The sequence below is a fragment of the Panulirus ornatus genome, chromosome 5 (assembly GCF_036320965.1).
Source record: "Panulirus ornatus isolate Po-2019 chromosome 5, ASM3632096v1, whole genome shotgun sequence".
In the NCBI taxonomy this organism is placed as follows: Eukaryota; Metazoa; Arthropoda; class Malacostraca; order Decapoda; family Palinuridae; genus Panulirus; species Panulirus ornatus.
In genome coordinates this window covers 754,452-771,593 of record NC_092228.1, presented here as the reverse complement: position 1 = coordinate 771,593, position 17,142 = coordinate 754,452, and the positions used below count along the sequence as shown (strand labels likewise).

At 41.4% G+C, this 17,142-nt stretch overlaps 1 protein-coding gene across 3 annotated transcripts in view; it reads right to left on the bottom strand.

Moving 5' to 3' along the window:
• The window catches only part of LOC139747001 (glutathione S-transferase 1-like), a 42,803-nt gene extending 27,989 nt beyond the window's left edge, over positions 1-14,814 (bottom strand). Inside the window, exon 1 of one of the 3 annotated variants that reach the window (XM_071658740.1) lies at positions 14,659-14,814. Coding sequence is in view for 2 of the 3 variants with exons in the window: in XM_071658721.1 (XP_071514822.1) it covers positions 7,523-7,644 (122 nt within the window). In the remaining variant the exon portion in view is untranslated. Of the gene's footprint in view, positions 1-7,333; positions 7,363-7,522; positions 7,660-14,658 lie in introns of those variants that run through there. The other 2 variants (XM_071658721.1, XM_071658732.1) reach the window with 2 other exon arrangements.
• Between the last annotated feature and the right edge of the window lie 2,328 nt (positions 14,815-17,142).

The following is a 17,142-nucleotide window of genomic DNA, read 5'->3' as shown; positions in this document are numbered from 1 at the left end:
AATTGGATCGATGTGGTATACCGGGGTTGACGTGCTGTCAGTGGATTGAATCAGGGCATGTGAAGCGTCTGGGGTAAACCATGGAAAGTTGTGTGGGGCCTGGATGTGGAAAGTGAGCTGTGGTTTCGGGCATTATTGCATGACAGCTAGAGACTGAGTGTGAACGAATGGGGCCTTTGTTGTCTTTTCCTAGTACTACCTCGCACACATGGGGGGGAGGGGGATGGTATTCCATGTGTGGCGAGGTGGCGATGGGAATGAATAAAGGCAGACAGTGTGAATTGTGTGCATGGGTATATATGTATGTGTCTGTGTGTGTATATATATGTGTACATTGAGATGTATAGGTATGTATATTTGCGTGTGTGGACGTTTATGTATATACATGTGTATGTGGGTGGGTTGGGCCATTCTTTCATCTGTTTCCTTGCGCTACCTCGCTAGCGGGAGACAGCGGCAAAGCAAAATAAATGAATATATAAATATCTATTATACATAATTACTGTTTCCTACATCAGCAAGGTAGAGCCAGGAAACAAACGAAGAATGACCCATACACTCATATACACACACATATATATATATATATATATATATATATATATATATATATATATATATATATATATATATATATATATATACATAGACACCCACATATGCACATATACATACATATACATATCAACATATACATACACATATGCAGACATTACATACATACACATGTACACATTCATGCTTGCCTTCATCCATTCCTGTCACCACCCCACCCCACAGGGAAACAGCATTGCTATCCCCTACCTCAGTGAGGTAGTGCCAGGAATACAGACAAAAAGGCCACATTCATTCACACTCAGCCTCTAGCTGCCATGTGTAATGCGCTGAAATTACAGTTCCCTATCTACATCTAGGCCACACAGGCCTTTCCATGGTTTACTCTTGATGCTTCACATGCCCTGGTTCAGTCCTTTGACAGCACATCGACCGTAGCATACAACATCGTTCCAATTCACTCCATTCCTTGCACCCCTCACACCCTCCTGTATGTTCAGGCCCCAACCACTCAAAATGATTTTCACTCCATTCTTCCACCTCCAATTTGATCTCCTGCTTCTCCTTGTTCCCTCCACCTCTGACACATATAACCTTTGTCAATCTTTCCACACTCATTCTCTCCATATGTCCAAACCATTTCAACACACCCTCTTCTGCTCTCTCAACCATACTCTTTTTATTTCCACACATCTCTCTTACCCTTACATTACTTACTCGATAAAACCACCTCAAACCACATATTGTCCTCTTTACATTTCCAACATATCTACCCTTCTTCGTACAACCCTATCTAAAGCCCATGCCTCGCAACCATATAACATTGCTGGAACTACTATTTCTTCAAACATACCCATTTTTGCTCTGCGAGATAACGTTCTCCCCTTCCACACATTCTTCATTGCTCCAAGAACCTTCGCCCCCTCCCCCACCCTGTGACTCACTTCTGCTTACATGGTTCCATCCACTGCTAAGTCCACTCCCAGATATCTAAAACACATAACTTACTTCAATTTTTCTCCATTCAAACTTACATCCCAATTAATTTGTCCCTCAACCCTACTGAACCTAATAACCTTGCTCTTATTCACATCTACTCTCAACTTTCTCCTTTCACGCTCTTTTCAAAAATCAGTCACCAACCTCTGCAGTTTCTCACATGAATCAGCCACTAGAGCTGTATCATTGGCAAACAACGGACTCACTTCCCAGGCCCTCTCATCCACAACAGACTGCATACTTGCCCTCTCTCTCCAAAACTCTTGCATTCACCTCCCTAACCACCCAATCCATAAACAAATTAAACAACCATGGGGACATCAAACACCCCTGCTGCAGACCAACATTCACTGGGAAACAATCACTATCCTCTCTTCCTTTTTGTACACATGCCTTACATCTTCGGTAAAAATTTTCACTGCTTCTAGCAACTTACCTCCCACACCATATACTCTTAATACCTTCCACAAAATATCTCTATCAACCCTATTATATGCCTTCTCCAGATCCATAAATGCTACATACAAATCCATCTGTTTTTCTAAGTATTTCTCACATACAGTCTTCAAAGCAAACACCTGATCCGCATATCCTCTACCACTTCAGAAATCACACTGCTCTTCTCCAATCTGATGCTCTGTACATGCCTTCACCCTCTCAATCAATACCCCCCATATAATTTCCCAGGAACACTCAAACTAATGCCTCTGTAGTTTGAACACTCACCTTTATCCCCTTTGCCTTTACACAATGGCACTATGCATGCATTTCGCCAATCCTCAGGCATTTTACCAAGATCCATGCATACAATGAATATCCTTAACAACCAGTCAACAACACAGTCACCCCATTTTTTTATCACATTCTACTGCAATACCATCCAAACCCACTACCTTGATGGATTTCATCTTCTGCAAAGCTTTTACTACCTCTTTTCTCTTCACCAAATCATTCTCCCTGACCCTCTCACTTCGTACAGCATCCCGACCAAAACACAGTATATCTGCCACTCTATCATCAAACACATTCAACAGACCTTCAAAATACTCACTACATCTCACTTCACCACTACTTGTTATTACCTCCCCATTAGCCCCTTCACCAATGTTCCCATTGGTCCTCTTGTCTAACGCACTTTATTTACCTCCTTCCAAAACATCTTTTTATTCACTCCATCACTATCTGTTATCACTTCCCCGCTTGCTCCCTTCACTGATGTTCCCATTTGTTCTCTCGTCTTATGCACATTATTTACCTCCTAAAACATCCTTTTATTCTCCCTAAAATTTAATGATACTCTCTAACCACAACTCTCATTTGCCCTTTTTTTCAACTCTTGCACCTTTCTCTTGACCTCTTGCTGCTTTCTTTTATACATCTCCCAGTCATTTGCACTACTTCCCTGCAAACATCGTCCAAACACCTCTCTTTTCTCTTTCACTAACAATCTTACGTCTTCATCCACCACACACTACCCTCTCTAATCTGCCCACCTCCCACATTTCTCATACCACATGCATCTTTTGCACAAGCCATCACTGCTTCCCTAAGTACATCCCACTCCTCCCCCGCTCCCCTCACGTAACTGCTCTCACCTTTTGCCATTCCATGCTCAATCTCTCCTGATACTTCCTCACACAAGTCTCCTTTCCAAGCTCACTTACTCTTGCCACTCACTTCTCACCAATACTCTCTCTTCTTTTCTAAAAGCCTTTACAAATCTTCCCCTTCGCCTCTACAAGATAGTGATCAGATATCCCTCCAGCTACCCCTCTCAGCACATTAAAATCCAAAAGTCTCTTTACACACCTATCAATCAAAACGTAGTCCAATAATGCCCTCTGACCATCTCTCCTACTCACATTCATATACTTATGTATATATCTTTTTAAATCAGGTATTCCCAATCACCAGTCATTTTTCAGCACATAAATCCACAAGCTCTGCACCATTTCCATTTACAACAGTGAACACCCCATGTACACCAATCATACCCTCAACTGCCACATTAGTCACCTTCACATTCAAATCACCCATCACTAAAACCCGGTCTTGTGCATCAAAGCTGCTGGCACACTCACTCAGCTGCTACCAGAGCAATTGTCTCTCATGATATTTCGTCTCATGACCAGGTGCATAGGCACCAATAATTACCCATCTCTCTTCATCCACTTTCAGTTTTACCCACAATCTAGAATTTACTTTCTTACACTCTATCACATACTCCCACAACTCCTGCTTCACGAGTATTGCTACTCCTTCCTTAGCTCGTCTTCTCATCAACCCCTTACTTTACTCCCAAGATTTTTTCAAGCCACTCTTCCCCTTTGCCCTTGAGCTTTGTTTCACTCAGAGCCAAAACATCCAAGTTTTTTCCTCAAACATACCCTAATCTGAGCCTTCGAGGAGGATGAGCACTCCCTGCTTGACTCCTGTTTCCCTTTTCAGATATTCAAATACGAGGAGGGGGGGTTCAGTCCCAGCTCCCGCCCCCCTTTAGTCGCCTTCTACGACACGCGGGGAATACCTGGGAAGTATTCTCTCTCCCCTATCCCAGGGATAATAAATAAAATATATATATATATATATATATGGTAGTAAAAGCTTTGCAGAAGATGAAAGCCGGAAAGGCAGCAAGTTTGGATGGTATTGCAGTGGAATTTATTAAAAAAGGGGGTGACTGTATTATTGACTGGTTGGTAAGGTTATTTAATGTATGTATGACTCATGGTGAGGTGCCTGAGGATTGGCGGAATGCGTGCATAGTGCCATTGTACAAAGGCAAAAGGGATAAGAGTGAGTGCTCAAATTACAGAGGTATAAGTTTGTTGAGTATTCCTGGTAAATTATATGGGAGGGTATTGATTGAGAGGGTGAAGGCATGTACAGAGCATCAGATTGGGGAAGAGCAGTGTGGTTTCAGAAGTGGTAGAGGTTGTGTGGATCAGGTGTTTGCTTTGAAGAATGTATGTGAGAAATACTTAGAAAAGCAAATGGATTTGTATGTAGCATTTATGGATCTGGAGAAGGCATATGATAGAGTTGATAGAGATGCTTTGTGGAAGGTATTAAGAATATATGGTGTGGGAGGCAAGTTGTTAGAAGCAGTGAAAAGTTTTTATCAAGAATGTAAGGCATGTGTACGTGTAGGAAGAGAGGAAAGTGATTGGTTCTCAGTGAATGTAGGTTTGTGGCAGGGGTGTGTGATGTCTCCATGGTTGTTTAATTTGTTTATGGATGGGGTTGTTAGGGAGGTGAACGCAAGAGTTTTGGAAAGAGGGGCAAGTATGAAGTCTGTTGGAGATGAGAGAGCTTGGGAAGTGAGTCAGTTGTTGTTTGCTGATGATACAGCACTGGTGGCTGATTCATGTGAGAAACTGCAGAAGCTGGTGACTGAGTTTGGTAAAGTGTGTGAAAGAAGAAAGTTAAGAGTAAATGTGAATAAGAGCAAGGTAATTAGGTACAGTAGGGTTGAGGGTCAAGTCAATTGGGAGGTAAGTTTGAATGGAGAAAAACTGGAGGAAGTAAAGTGTTTTAGATATTTGGGAGTGGATCTGGCAGCGGATAGAACCATGGAAGCGGAAGTGGATCATAGGGTGGGGGAGGGGGCGAAAATCCTGGGAGCCTTGAAGAATGTGTGGAAGTCGAGAACATTATCTCGGAAAGCAAAAATGGGTATGTTTGAAGGAATAGTGGTTCCAACAATGTTGTATGGTTGCGAGGCGTGGGCTATGGATAGAGTTGTGCGCAGGAGGATGGATGTGCTGGAAATGAGATGTTTGAGGACAATGTGTGGTGTGAGGTGGTTTGATCGAGTAAGTAACGTAAGGGTAAGAGAGATGTGTGGAAATAAAAAGAGTGTGGTTGAGAGAGCAGAAGAGGGTGTTTTGAAATGGTTTGGGCACATGGAGAGAATGAGTGAGGAAAGATTGACCAAGAGGATATATGTGTCAGAGGTGGAGGGAACAAGGAGAAGAGGGAGACCAAATTGGAGGTGGAAAGATGGTGTGAAAAAGATTTTGTATGATCGGGGCCTGAACATGCAGGAGGGTGAAAGGAGGGCAAGGAATAGAGTGAATTGGATCGACGTGGTATACCGAGGTTGACGTGCTGTCAGTGGATTGAATCAGGGCATGTGAAGCGTCTGGGGTAAACCATGGAAAGCTGTGTAGGTATGTATATTTGCGTGTGTGGACGTATGTATATACATGTGTATGGGTTGGGCCATTTCTTTCGTCTGTTTGCTTGCGCTACCTCGCAAACGCAGGAGACAGCGGCAAAAAAAAAAAAAAAAAAAATATATATATATATATATATATATATATATATATATATATAGAAAAGCAAATGGATTTGTATGTAGCATTTATGGATCTGGAGAAGGTATTTGATAGAGTTGATAGAGATGCTCTGTGGAAGGTATTAAGAATATATGGTGTGGGAGGAAAGTTGTTAGAAGCAGTGAAAAGTTTTTATCGAGGATGTAAGGCATGTGTACGTGTAGGAAGAGAGGAAAGTGATTGTTTCTCAGTGAATGTAGGTTTGCGGCAGGGGTGTGTGATGTCTCCATGGTTGTTTAATTTGTTTATGGATGGGGTTGTTAGGGAGGTAAATGCAAGAGTTTTGGAAAGAGGGGCAAGTATGAAGTCTGTTGGGGATGAGAGAGCTTGGGAAGTGAGTCAGTTGTTGTTTGCTGATGATACAGCGCTGGTGGCTGATTCATGTGAGAAACTGCAGAAGCTGGTGACTGAGTTTGGAAAAGTGTGTGGAAGAAGAAAGTTAAGAGTAAATGTGAATAAGAGCAAGGTTATTAGGTACAGTAGGGTTGAGGGTCAAGTCAATTGGGAGGTGAGTTTGAATGGAGAAAAACTGGAGGAAGTGAAGTGTTTTAGATATCTGGGAGTGGATCTGGCAGCGGATGGAACCATGGAAGCGGAAGTGGATCATAGGGTGGGCGAGGGGGCGAAAATCCTGGGGGCCTTGAAGAATGTGTGGAAGTCGAGAACATTATCTCGGAAAGCAAAAATGGGTATGTTTGAAGGAATAGTGGTTCCAACATTGTTGTATGGTTGCGAGGCGTGGGCTATGGATAGAGTTGTGCGCAGGAGGATGGATGTGCTGGAAATGAGATGTTTGAGGACAATGTGTGGTGTGAGGTGGTTTGATCGAGTGAGGAACGTAAGGGTAAGAGAGATGTGTGGAAATAAAAAGAGCGTGGTTGAGAGAGCAGAAGAGGGTGTTTTGAAGTGGTTTGGGCACATGGAGAGGATGAGTGAGGAAAGATTGACCAAGAGGATATATGTGTCGGAGGTGGAGGGAACGAGGAGAAGAGGGAGACCAAATTGGAGGTGGAAAGATGGAGTGAAAAGGATTTTGTGTGATCGGGGCCTGAACATGCAGGAGGGTGAAAGGAGGGCAAGGAATAGAGTGAATTGGAGCGATGTGGTATACAGGGGTTGACGTGCTGTCAGTGGATTGAATCAAGGCATGTGAAGCGTCCGGGGTAAACCATGGAAGGCTGTGTAGGTATGTATATTTGCGTGTGTGGACGTGTGTATGTACATGTGTATGGGGAGGGTTGGGCCATTTCTTTCGTCTGTTTCCTTGCGCTACCTCGCAAACGCGGGAGACAGCGACAAAGTAAAAAAAAAAAAAAAAAAAATGTAAAACACTTTGCTTTCATCGATATTAAAATTCATATGCCATCTATGAGCCCAGTTCATCACGTTAATTTCAGTTCGAGGCTAAATACGTCCAAGTTCAGTTGGAGATTCAGTACCCAGCTTGGGACATCAGCCAATCTTGATATGTTTACAATGCAGCCCACACTCAATATCATTAATGCACACGAGAAAGAGAACAGGTCCTAAGACTGTTCCTTCAGATACACCCAGCTACGTCTAACTATGCCCAGGCTGGACTATCAATCACTACTCTTGGTTTACGGATTTAACTAAATTGTAACCACCAAAGTACAGTCCCATCTACACCATGTGACAACTCTTGCAGATAATGTTTGATGTGGAACTTTATCGAATGCTTTTTGAAACTCTTAATAGGTGACCCAGGTGCTCTACTTCCATCATACATGATTATATCATACAAAAAATCAAGGCAGGTTTATCAAACATAAAGGATTTTGTCGAAAACAATTCTAAGCATCGTTAATCGAATGATGTTCTGCGTTACAAGTTTTTCTCAAATGACAGTTTCCGTCAGTTTTTCAAATACTTAATTGGAGAATAATTTCTAGGCAATGACTTACTACCTATCTACGAATATAGAATTTGCACTAGCAAACTCATTTTCACAGGAACTTTCCCCGTAGCAATCAAATAACTGAAAAGAGTAGTCAAGGGCTTAACTATCATTTTTTGCCACTGTCATGTACATTTTTTTCTGATTTTAAGTCTTCAATTGTTATGACAATATGTTGCAAAATGTTTACCTCTCTTATAATGATGTTAAACTGGGGCCAGGCAATGAGTTTTCAATCGTAAAGATCCAAAATATCATTTAAGATTTTTGCACTGGCTTTATCTTGAACAGTCATCGTCTTCTGTTATTAATGGACCAATTGAGTGAGAAGACATCTGTCTACATACAGCTATACATGACACATGAGCATATGTCTACATACAGCTACACATAAAAACAAGAGCACATTTGTCTATATACAGATATGCATGATACACTGGATGCTTTGTAATAAAAACTAATTCCGACGCCATCCATTAACATGTTCCCAGAGAGTAATGTCTTAAGTTTTCCGTTTCAGAATAGACTTTATTCCACTCTTAGTTTTAAAAACCTATTTATTACTTCTTTGCAAGACCATACAAATAGTTACGATTGGTGTACAGAGCAGCATTTGGAAAGGCCGTATCAAGTAGAAGTGCGAGGTGGTGAGCCGCACCAAGGCCAACCATTAACAAACAGTGAAGCCAAGGACACGTGGCGGAATTTACGATCCACCATGACTAGCCACATCCTCTTCACTACCACATCACAAGTGAATACTGACTTGATGAAGATAATCAACTGAGTGGGAGGAGAGTGATAGTGAAGAGAGCCACAAACGGATGATCAAGTGAGTGTGAAGAGGTTGGTAGTGAAGGAAGTAAGACACGATGATGAAGGTAATCAATTGAGGGAGGATGGTTGAAGGAGGCTACGAACACATGATGATGATCAACTGAGTGGGATAAGGGCAAAAGAAGCTAGGAATGGATGATGAAGGCGATCAACTGAGTGGGAGGAAGGTGATGGTTTGAGCCCAAGAACGGATAATGAAAGTGATCAACTGAGTGGAAAGAGGACGTAAAGAAAGCCAGGAAAGCATGATGGTGATCAGCTGAGTGGGAGGGAGATGATGATCAAATGAATGGGAGGAGGATAGTGGCTAAGAACCAGCAGGAGCGCATGATGAAGGGATCAAGTGAGTGCGAAGAGGGTGAAAAAGGCCAGGAACGGATGATGGTGTTCAACCGAATGGAAGGTGCGTGAAGGGCCAGGAATGTAGGATGGCGGTGCGCAACTTGTGGGAAAAGGGTGATGAAGGTGGCCAGTAATGGATGATGAAAGTGGTCAAGTCTATGAAAGGCCAGGTGCGGATGATGGAGGTGGTCCAATACGTGTGAAGAAAGCAAAGAAGGCCAGGAAGCCATGATGAAGATGATCAACAGAATGAGAGGAGGGTGGTGGTGAGTGAGGCCAGGTGCAGATGATGGTGATCAATGAGTGGGAAGGTGGTGAAGGAGGCCAGGAACAAATGATGGTGATAAACTGAGATGGAGGGTGGTAAAGGTGAAGAATGGATGATGATTAAGGAAAGAGGGTGGTGGTGAAAGTCAGGAACGGATAATGGTGGTCACCTGAATGCGTGGGGAATATACTATAGTCCAGGGACAAATGATGGTGACCATCTGAGAGGGAGGAGATTGGTGAGGGATGCCAGACACCCATGATGAATGGGATCACCTGAGAGGGAGAAGGATGAAGGAGGACGAGTAACGGATGATGGTGATCAAATAATTGGGTGGCTCCGGGAGCCTCACCCTGATCACTAGGGTGGCTTCCCTTACCCTGAACACTATGATGGCTTCTCTTACCCTGACCACTAAGTGGCTTCCCTCGCTCTGACCACTAGGGTGGCTTCCCTCGCTCTAAGACTAGGAGGGGGCTGGGGGAGTTCACTCGTTCGCACCACTAGGGTGGTTTCCCTCGCTCTGACCACTAGGGTGGCTTCCCTCACTCTGACCACTAGGGTGGCTTCCCTCGCTCTGACCACTAGGGTGGCTTCCCTCGCTTTGACTACTAGGGTGGCTTCCCTCGCTCTGACCACTAGGGAGGCTTCCCTCATTCTGACCACTAGGGTGGCTTCCCTCACTCTGACCACTAGGGTGGCTTCCCTCGCTCTGACCACTAGGGTGGCTTCCCTCATTCTGACCACTAGGGTGGCTTCCCTCACTCTGACCACTAGGGTGGCTTCCCTCGCTCTAACCACTAAGGTGGCTTTCCTCACTCTGACCACGAGGGTGGCTTTCCTCACTCTGACCACGAGGGAGGCTTCCCTCACTCTAACCACTAGGGTGGCTTCCCTCACTCTGACCACTAGGGTGGCTTCCCTCACTCTGACCACTAGGGTGGCTTCCCTAGCTCTAACCACTAAGGTGGCTTTCCTCACTCTGACCACGAGGGTGGCTTCCCTCACTCTAACCACTAGGGTGGCTTCCCTCACTCTGACCACTAGGGTGGCTTTCCTCGCCCAGACCTCGCTTTGACCACTAGGGTGGCTTCCCTCGCTCTGACCACTAGGGAGGCTTCCCTCATTCTGACCACTAGGGTGGCTTCCCTCACTCTAACCACTAAGGTGGCTTTCCTCACTCTGACCACTAGGGTGGCTTCCCTCACTCTGACCACTAGGGTGGCTTTCCTCGCCCAGACCATTAGGGTGGCTTCCCTAGCTCTGACCACTAGGGTAGCTTCACTCGTTCGGACCACTAGGGTGGCTTCCCTCACTCTGCCCACTAGGGTGGCTCCCCTCGCTCTAACCACTAGGGTACCTTCCCTCAACCTGACCACTAGGTTGGCTTCCCTCACTCTGCCCACTAGGGTAGCTTCCCTCGCCCTGACCACTAAGATGACTTCCCTCACTCTGTCCACTTTGTTCCTTTTCATTAAAAAAAAAAAAAAGGGTATAGTTGGTGTTGTTTGTGTGCCGGAGACTGTCAGTAATGACCTGGCACCATCTAACAACTGTAATTAAAACTGATTTCACGAATAATCTTTGGGTACTTGAGAGGGGAGTACTCTATTATGTGTGTGCGGTGCTCAATATTTCGGGAGAAGAATAAGTTAATATTGGTCTGCAAGTGAAATTTATGTTTGTAGCTTAACTATCAAGTAATATTTATGTCAATATTATTAATATTATGGTTGAGATAAGTATCTCCATGTTTGTATCTTAATACATAACTAATGTACCATGACTTGTTAGCTCTGTATACTACAGATAATACAACCTAACTGTAACTTGTTTGCTCTGTATACAATAGATAATACAAAAACCGAACTATAACTTGACTCTTTATACTGTTTAATACAACCACCGAACTGTAACTTGTTTGCTGTTTACAACATATAATACAATCACTGAACTGTAACTTGGTGACTGTATACTATAGATAATACAACCACCAAACTGTAACTTGTTTGCTCTGTATACTACAGATAATCTGTAACTTGCTAGCTGTGTATAATATAGATAATACAAGCATCAAACTGTAACTTGTTAGCTCTGTATACTACAGATAATACAACAAAAAAGGAAAACGTTTCGCAAAATACCGAAGTAACTGGTGAAGATATACTATAGCCGAGTAATGGAATAAAAGTAAATAAAAACGGCAGGCCTAGATTCGCTTTGAGGGCACTAATAGAGACGAAAAATGAGTTAAACAACTGGTTGCTATTTTAATAGAGTCGTTACAAGATATGTTTCAGAGGAATGGAAATTTGCCAACGTAACAACGATATTAATAGGTAATAAATCACTGCTAAGGAATTATAGTTTAATTAACTTTTCGTCTATAGTTAGAAAAATATGGGAAATCATCATTCGGGATAAAATTGTAATTAATTCAGACCATTACTTAAATAATTTTCTGCTTGGTTTTCGTTAAAATCACTTGTTTAAAAAATCTGCTTGATTCCTCTTATTAACAAGTATAATGAAAGTAAAAGCAATTGATGTATTCTATTTAGATTTTCAAAAAGCATTCATTGGAAATATATTCCACATCAAGGGTTACGAACAAAAGTTCACGTCACATGGTATACATGGGGGTTATACTTCGATGGTTAGGAAACCGGCTGCCTGGCCGTTAAAACAGAGAAGTGATTACTGGATAAGCCCCTCAATGTTTTGATGCACCAAGTGGTGTGCCGCAGGGATCAGTCTTGGGACCGGTTCTCTTTCTCTTATGTATTAACGATACAGATAATGGGATTCACTGTAAGATCTCGAAATTCGCGGATGATAATAAGTTGCCAAGTAAATCTAAAAGAACTGAACGTCTGTATCTTTAAACAGACACAGACAAACTGTTGGCACATCAGTTAAAATGTTTATAAGTGCAAGGTTTTTCATGTATGCAGAAAAATTAAAAGGCGTTACATATGAATTCCGAGCTGCAAGCAGAACCTGAGTGGAATTTTATAAGGGGGTTTTAAGTTTCTTTCGGGCACCCTTCCCTTCTCCATTAGTCATCCTGTTTTTATCCACTACGGTTTTATGCCATGTGCTTTAAGAATATTCTAAATATGTAGGCTCACACAAAATGTGAATGCTAGTCTTCAATATATGTAAACATTTTCCGAGATCCCAAGAAATTCCCGGGCCCCCTTTTGTACCCCTAGGCTCGAGAACGATGTAATCTCTGCAACCCATTCTCATAGGCCCTGGCTGCAAGAGGTTAGTGAGAAAAAGGACTTTGGTATAAAAATCTCAGGTGACAAGCTAAGCATGCAGTCAGTGCACAGCAACAGTAGAATGGGCTATCAAATTCTTGAATTATCTGTAGGACTTTCAAATTCAAATCTCGGATAATTATCCTCACTAGTCCAACTCACTGGTGCATCTCCAGCTTGAATACTTCGTTTTTTGATCCAGCTATTTGAAGAAAGCTATAAATTGAACGAAGAGGGTACATAGGAAAGCGACCAACATGACCTCTCAGGATAAATTCTATAGGAGCCGACTAAACAGATTAAATCTATTTAGCTTAGAAAAGAGAAGATTAAGAGGTAATGTAATGGAACTTTTCATAATTATTAATGGCTTCGATATCAATTTAACGACCAATTTAATGAGACATTTCATTTGTAGTAATGTGCTAACGTTCTACCTCGAATTAGGCAAATTACATTTTATTCAACCGGACTGTTAACATAAGGAATAATTCACCAAGAAGAGTAGTTGAAAGCAGTACCATAAATACGTTTAAGGAGACTTTATAAATATTTCGCTTGAAGTCCACGACTGACAGTTGCACCTTAGCTGTCCGTTAAGTTTTTAGTTTTTTTTTTTTTTTTTTAGCTTTTTACTCCCACCACATTAATCAATGAGTTTCTTTTCTCTACCAGTATCGTTAGGGCCTAATAGACTGTGGCTGTTTGAATTTAGCTGTTGTAACGTAAGCTCTGTATACTATAAATGTACAGCTACAAAACTGTACCTTGTTCGCTCTGTATAGTCCAGATAATACAACCAACGAATATGACTTGTGGGCTTTGTATACAACAGCTAATATAAGCACCGTACTGTAACTTGTAAGCTCTGAATAGTGCAGATAATACAACTACAGCACTAAGTTGTCAGGTCTTAACACTTCATATAATACAACACTAACTTAGCTCTGTATACTACAGATAATACAACCACCGAACTATAACCTGTTGGCTCTGTACGCTACAGCTAATACAAGCACCGTGATATAACTTGTAAGCTCTGTATAATATAGATAATACAACTACAACACTGTAACTTGATAGCTCTGTATACTACAGATAATACACCCACCTTACCATAATTTGTGTATACTACAACCATTACAGCCACAACACTGTAACATAGCTCTGTATATTACAGACATTAATACTACAGTACTGTACCTTAGCTCTGTATAACGCAGATAATACTACATATTGTAACTTGTTAGCTCTATACTACAGATACTAAAACTACATGACTGCAACCAGTTGGCTATGTATACTACAGATAATACAACTATAGCAATGAAACCAGTAAACTCCGTATACTACAACTAATGCAACTATAGCAATGTACCTCGTCAACTCTGTATAGTACAGATAATACAACTACAGCAGTACAACTTGTTAGCTCTGTAAGCCACAAATGTTACAACTACAGCACTGCAACTTAACTCCATACTCTACAGATAATACAGCTACCTAACTGTAACTGTTGTGTATATTACACAAAGTGCAACCACCGTACTGTCTCTTGCTAACGCTGTACGCTCCTGATAACACACCGTACTATAGCTTAACTATAGTACAGATAACACAACCACCGTACTTTGTTCTTTGTAATATAGGAAATACAACCATGCTATAGCTTGTTTGCTCTGTATATTATAGTACTGTAACTTACTACTTCTCCATGCAACTGACAATGTAACTATAGTACCGTAACTTGTTCGATCTGTTTACCACAGACAATATAAACAAAGTACCGCAACATTCGTTCAGTATACTAGATAATCTCACAGCATAGTGTAACCTGTTAATTCTGTATACTACGTACATATATGTAAATGATGAATTACCTCAAAGGATTCTAAATCTGAATTACCTTGCATGATTTTATGTTTTCATAAGATGTAAGTAACATGGACCAGTATGATGTATCAAGTACTGTCAATCGTGGTCCAATATGATGGATAATGGCTTAACGAGATCATTCCTGGTCTAATATGATGGATATGGCTTGACTAGATAATTCCTGGTCTAATATGATGGATAATGGCTTGACTAGATAATTCCTGGTCTAATATGATGCATAGTGGCCTCACATCTTACCTAGACGATAGCTGATGACAGAAAATTAGCGCGAGGACCTTACTTGCTGATGGTTGTTGGGAGACTGAACGTACCGGGAACGAGGGAAGGTGGCGGGACCGGTATAATGTTACCACCTCTATTCACTCCCTAGTGTATTGATTGTTTTCCCAGGAATAATGGCACACAAATATTTGCTCAAACAAAAAAAAAATCTAATTTACATTATAGCTAACAACTGGTATGGCCTATTTACGTAGATAATGCATATTAACAAATAGTTCTTGATCAATCAAGATTTCAATACAAATTTACCAAATGGGTAAATTAATTCTGTGATAAAAGCGGCGCGTTCCCGATACCGTCACAACGTAATACTTGCGTTATCATAACAGTCATTAAACCCACCGACAGTGTGTAAAAGTTTTGATGAACAGTTGGGGTGATCCCTGTTTACTAGAACTTGCCTCACTATACTGCAACAATTAGGATGACCCTTGTTTACTAAAACCTGCCTTGCCCTAAAGAAACAATTAAAGTGACCCTTGTTTACTGTAACTTGTCTCGTCCTTCAATTGGTTAGGCTGGTACGTACTAGAATCAGTCTTACCCTAATGGAACATTTAGAGTGACCCTTGTTTCCTGGAATTTCCCTCCCCAAAAGGAACGGTTAGGGTGTCCATTTTTTACTGGGACCTGCCTTATCCTAAAGAAGCAACTTTTACCACACTACAAACTGTTTTGATAACATCAATACAATTTTCCAGTTTCGCTCTCGAAGTTTTAATTGTAAATATCTGATCATACATTTTTCTACAAACATTACTGTTTTCCTTGAATCAGTTGATAATTCATCTTAATAAAATACCAATTTCAAAAAATTTCCGCCTTACTGAAACTTGCAATATACAATTCGGTATTTTATAGTGACAGACATGACGAAAGCATGTTCCAGTCAAAGACATCTTGGGAGAACAGGGGAAAAAAATATATTACGGGTTCCGGGTGTTATAGACCCAGCTCTTAAAAGAAAGATTATAGAATGGAAAATTGAAGAGAGGAGAGGATTCCACAGCTTAGCTGTTCGAGAGAAGTTGAGGATATCATATCAAACTAATATTTCAGTGGTTGATCTCAACACAGGTTTGTGGGAAGCAACAGCTCAACCTGTCCCTAAGGTCTAAACCTTGGGGGAGGGAATGCATGCAGATAGCTCACCAGAACAATGGCCAAATTAATACCTGCAGAACAGAGAAAGAACAGCAACTTTGTGGAATGTTAAAGAGGTGATGTAAAGACAGTTAATGAAACGAAAGGCCTCTGATTCCACTCTGGAAGATGAGCCTCCCTTGTAGATATGAAATAACTGTTCACAAGAAAAGTCAATACAGTACCAATAAAACCCCCCGGTGTTTGGTATGCAGTATCAGTCATTTTGATTATGTGGTGTTTCCAGCATTAAGTTGAAAACATGGAATAGAGATGCAGGGAGAAATGACGTTTTAGCACATCAAACTTTAATATTTTAATGCTTCTCCCTTCTGAGATGCTACACAGATGCTAAGAGGAGAAATTAATTCGGTACAAATGTAGAAAAAGATCGAGCATTGAGCATTTGGAGGGGAGTTCATTGGAAGGTCAGGCAACAGACTTAATGGTCCACAGCAAAGTTATCTGTTTTTGCTGTAATCACAGTCATTAAAACAGGATAGGAAAGTTGAAGGCAAGCCTCCATTCACCTCTCCCTCTGGCTCAACTGCCGGCAGGAAGATAAGAAACATACCATGTAGTATAAGGGGAGAGCCATAAAAAGTTATAAGTGGGAAGGTCATTACTAATAATCACTTCAATGTTTCATTCTGTGTATTCATTGAGCAGTTCACAGCAAAGATTTATTGCACAGTCACTGATTGGTTTCAAGCAGAGACATATTGCACGGTCATAGTGGTTCCAAGCAGTCATATTGCACAATCATTCAGCAGTTCCAAACATAGATATATATTGCACAGTCATTGAGGGGTTCCTAATATAGACACATTGCACAGTCATTGAGGGGTATCAAGCATAAACATATTGCAATCAACGAGCAGTTCCAAGCACAGACATATACTGTAGTCATTGAGCTGTTCCAAGCTTAAACATACTATAAAGTCATTGAGTAGGTCCAAACACACAAAATGCTTAGTCACAGATCAGTTCTAATCATAAACACTGCATAGTAGTTGAGTGATTCCAAGCACAGGCATAATGCAATCACTGAATTGTTCTAAACAGAGAATATTGCACATTCACCAAAAATAGACATATTGAACAGTTTCTGAGCGGTTCCAAGCACAAAATACCACACAGTTCCAAACATAAACATATTGTACAGTCATTGAGTAGTTCCAAGAATAGACATATTTCAGTCATTGAGCTGTTACAACCGCAGACATACTGCACGATCATTGAGCAGTTACAGCCATAGACTGCACTTTTACTGAGCATTCCAAGTATAGGCATTTG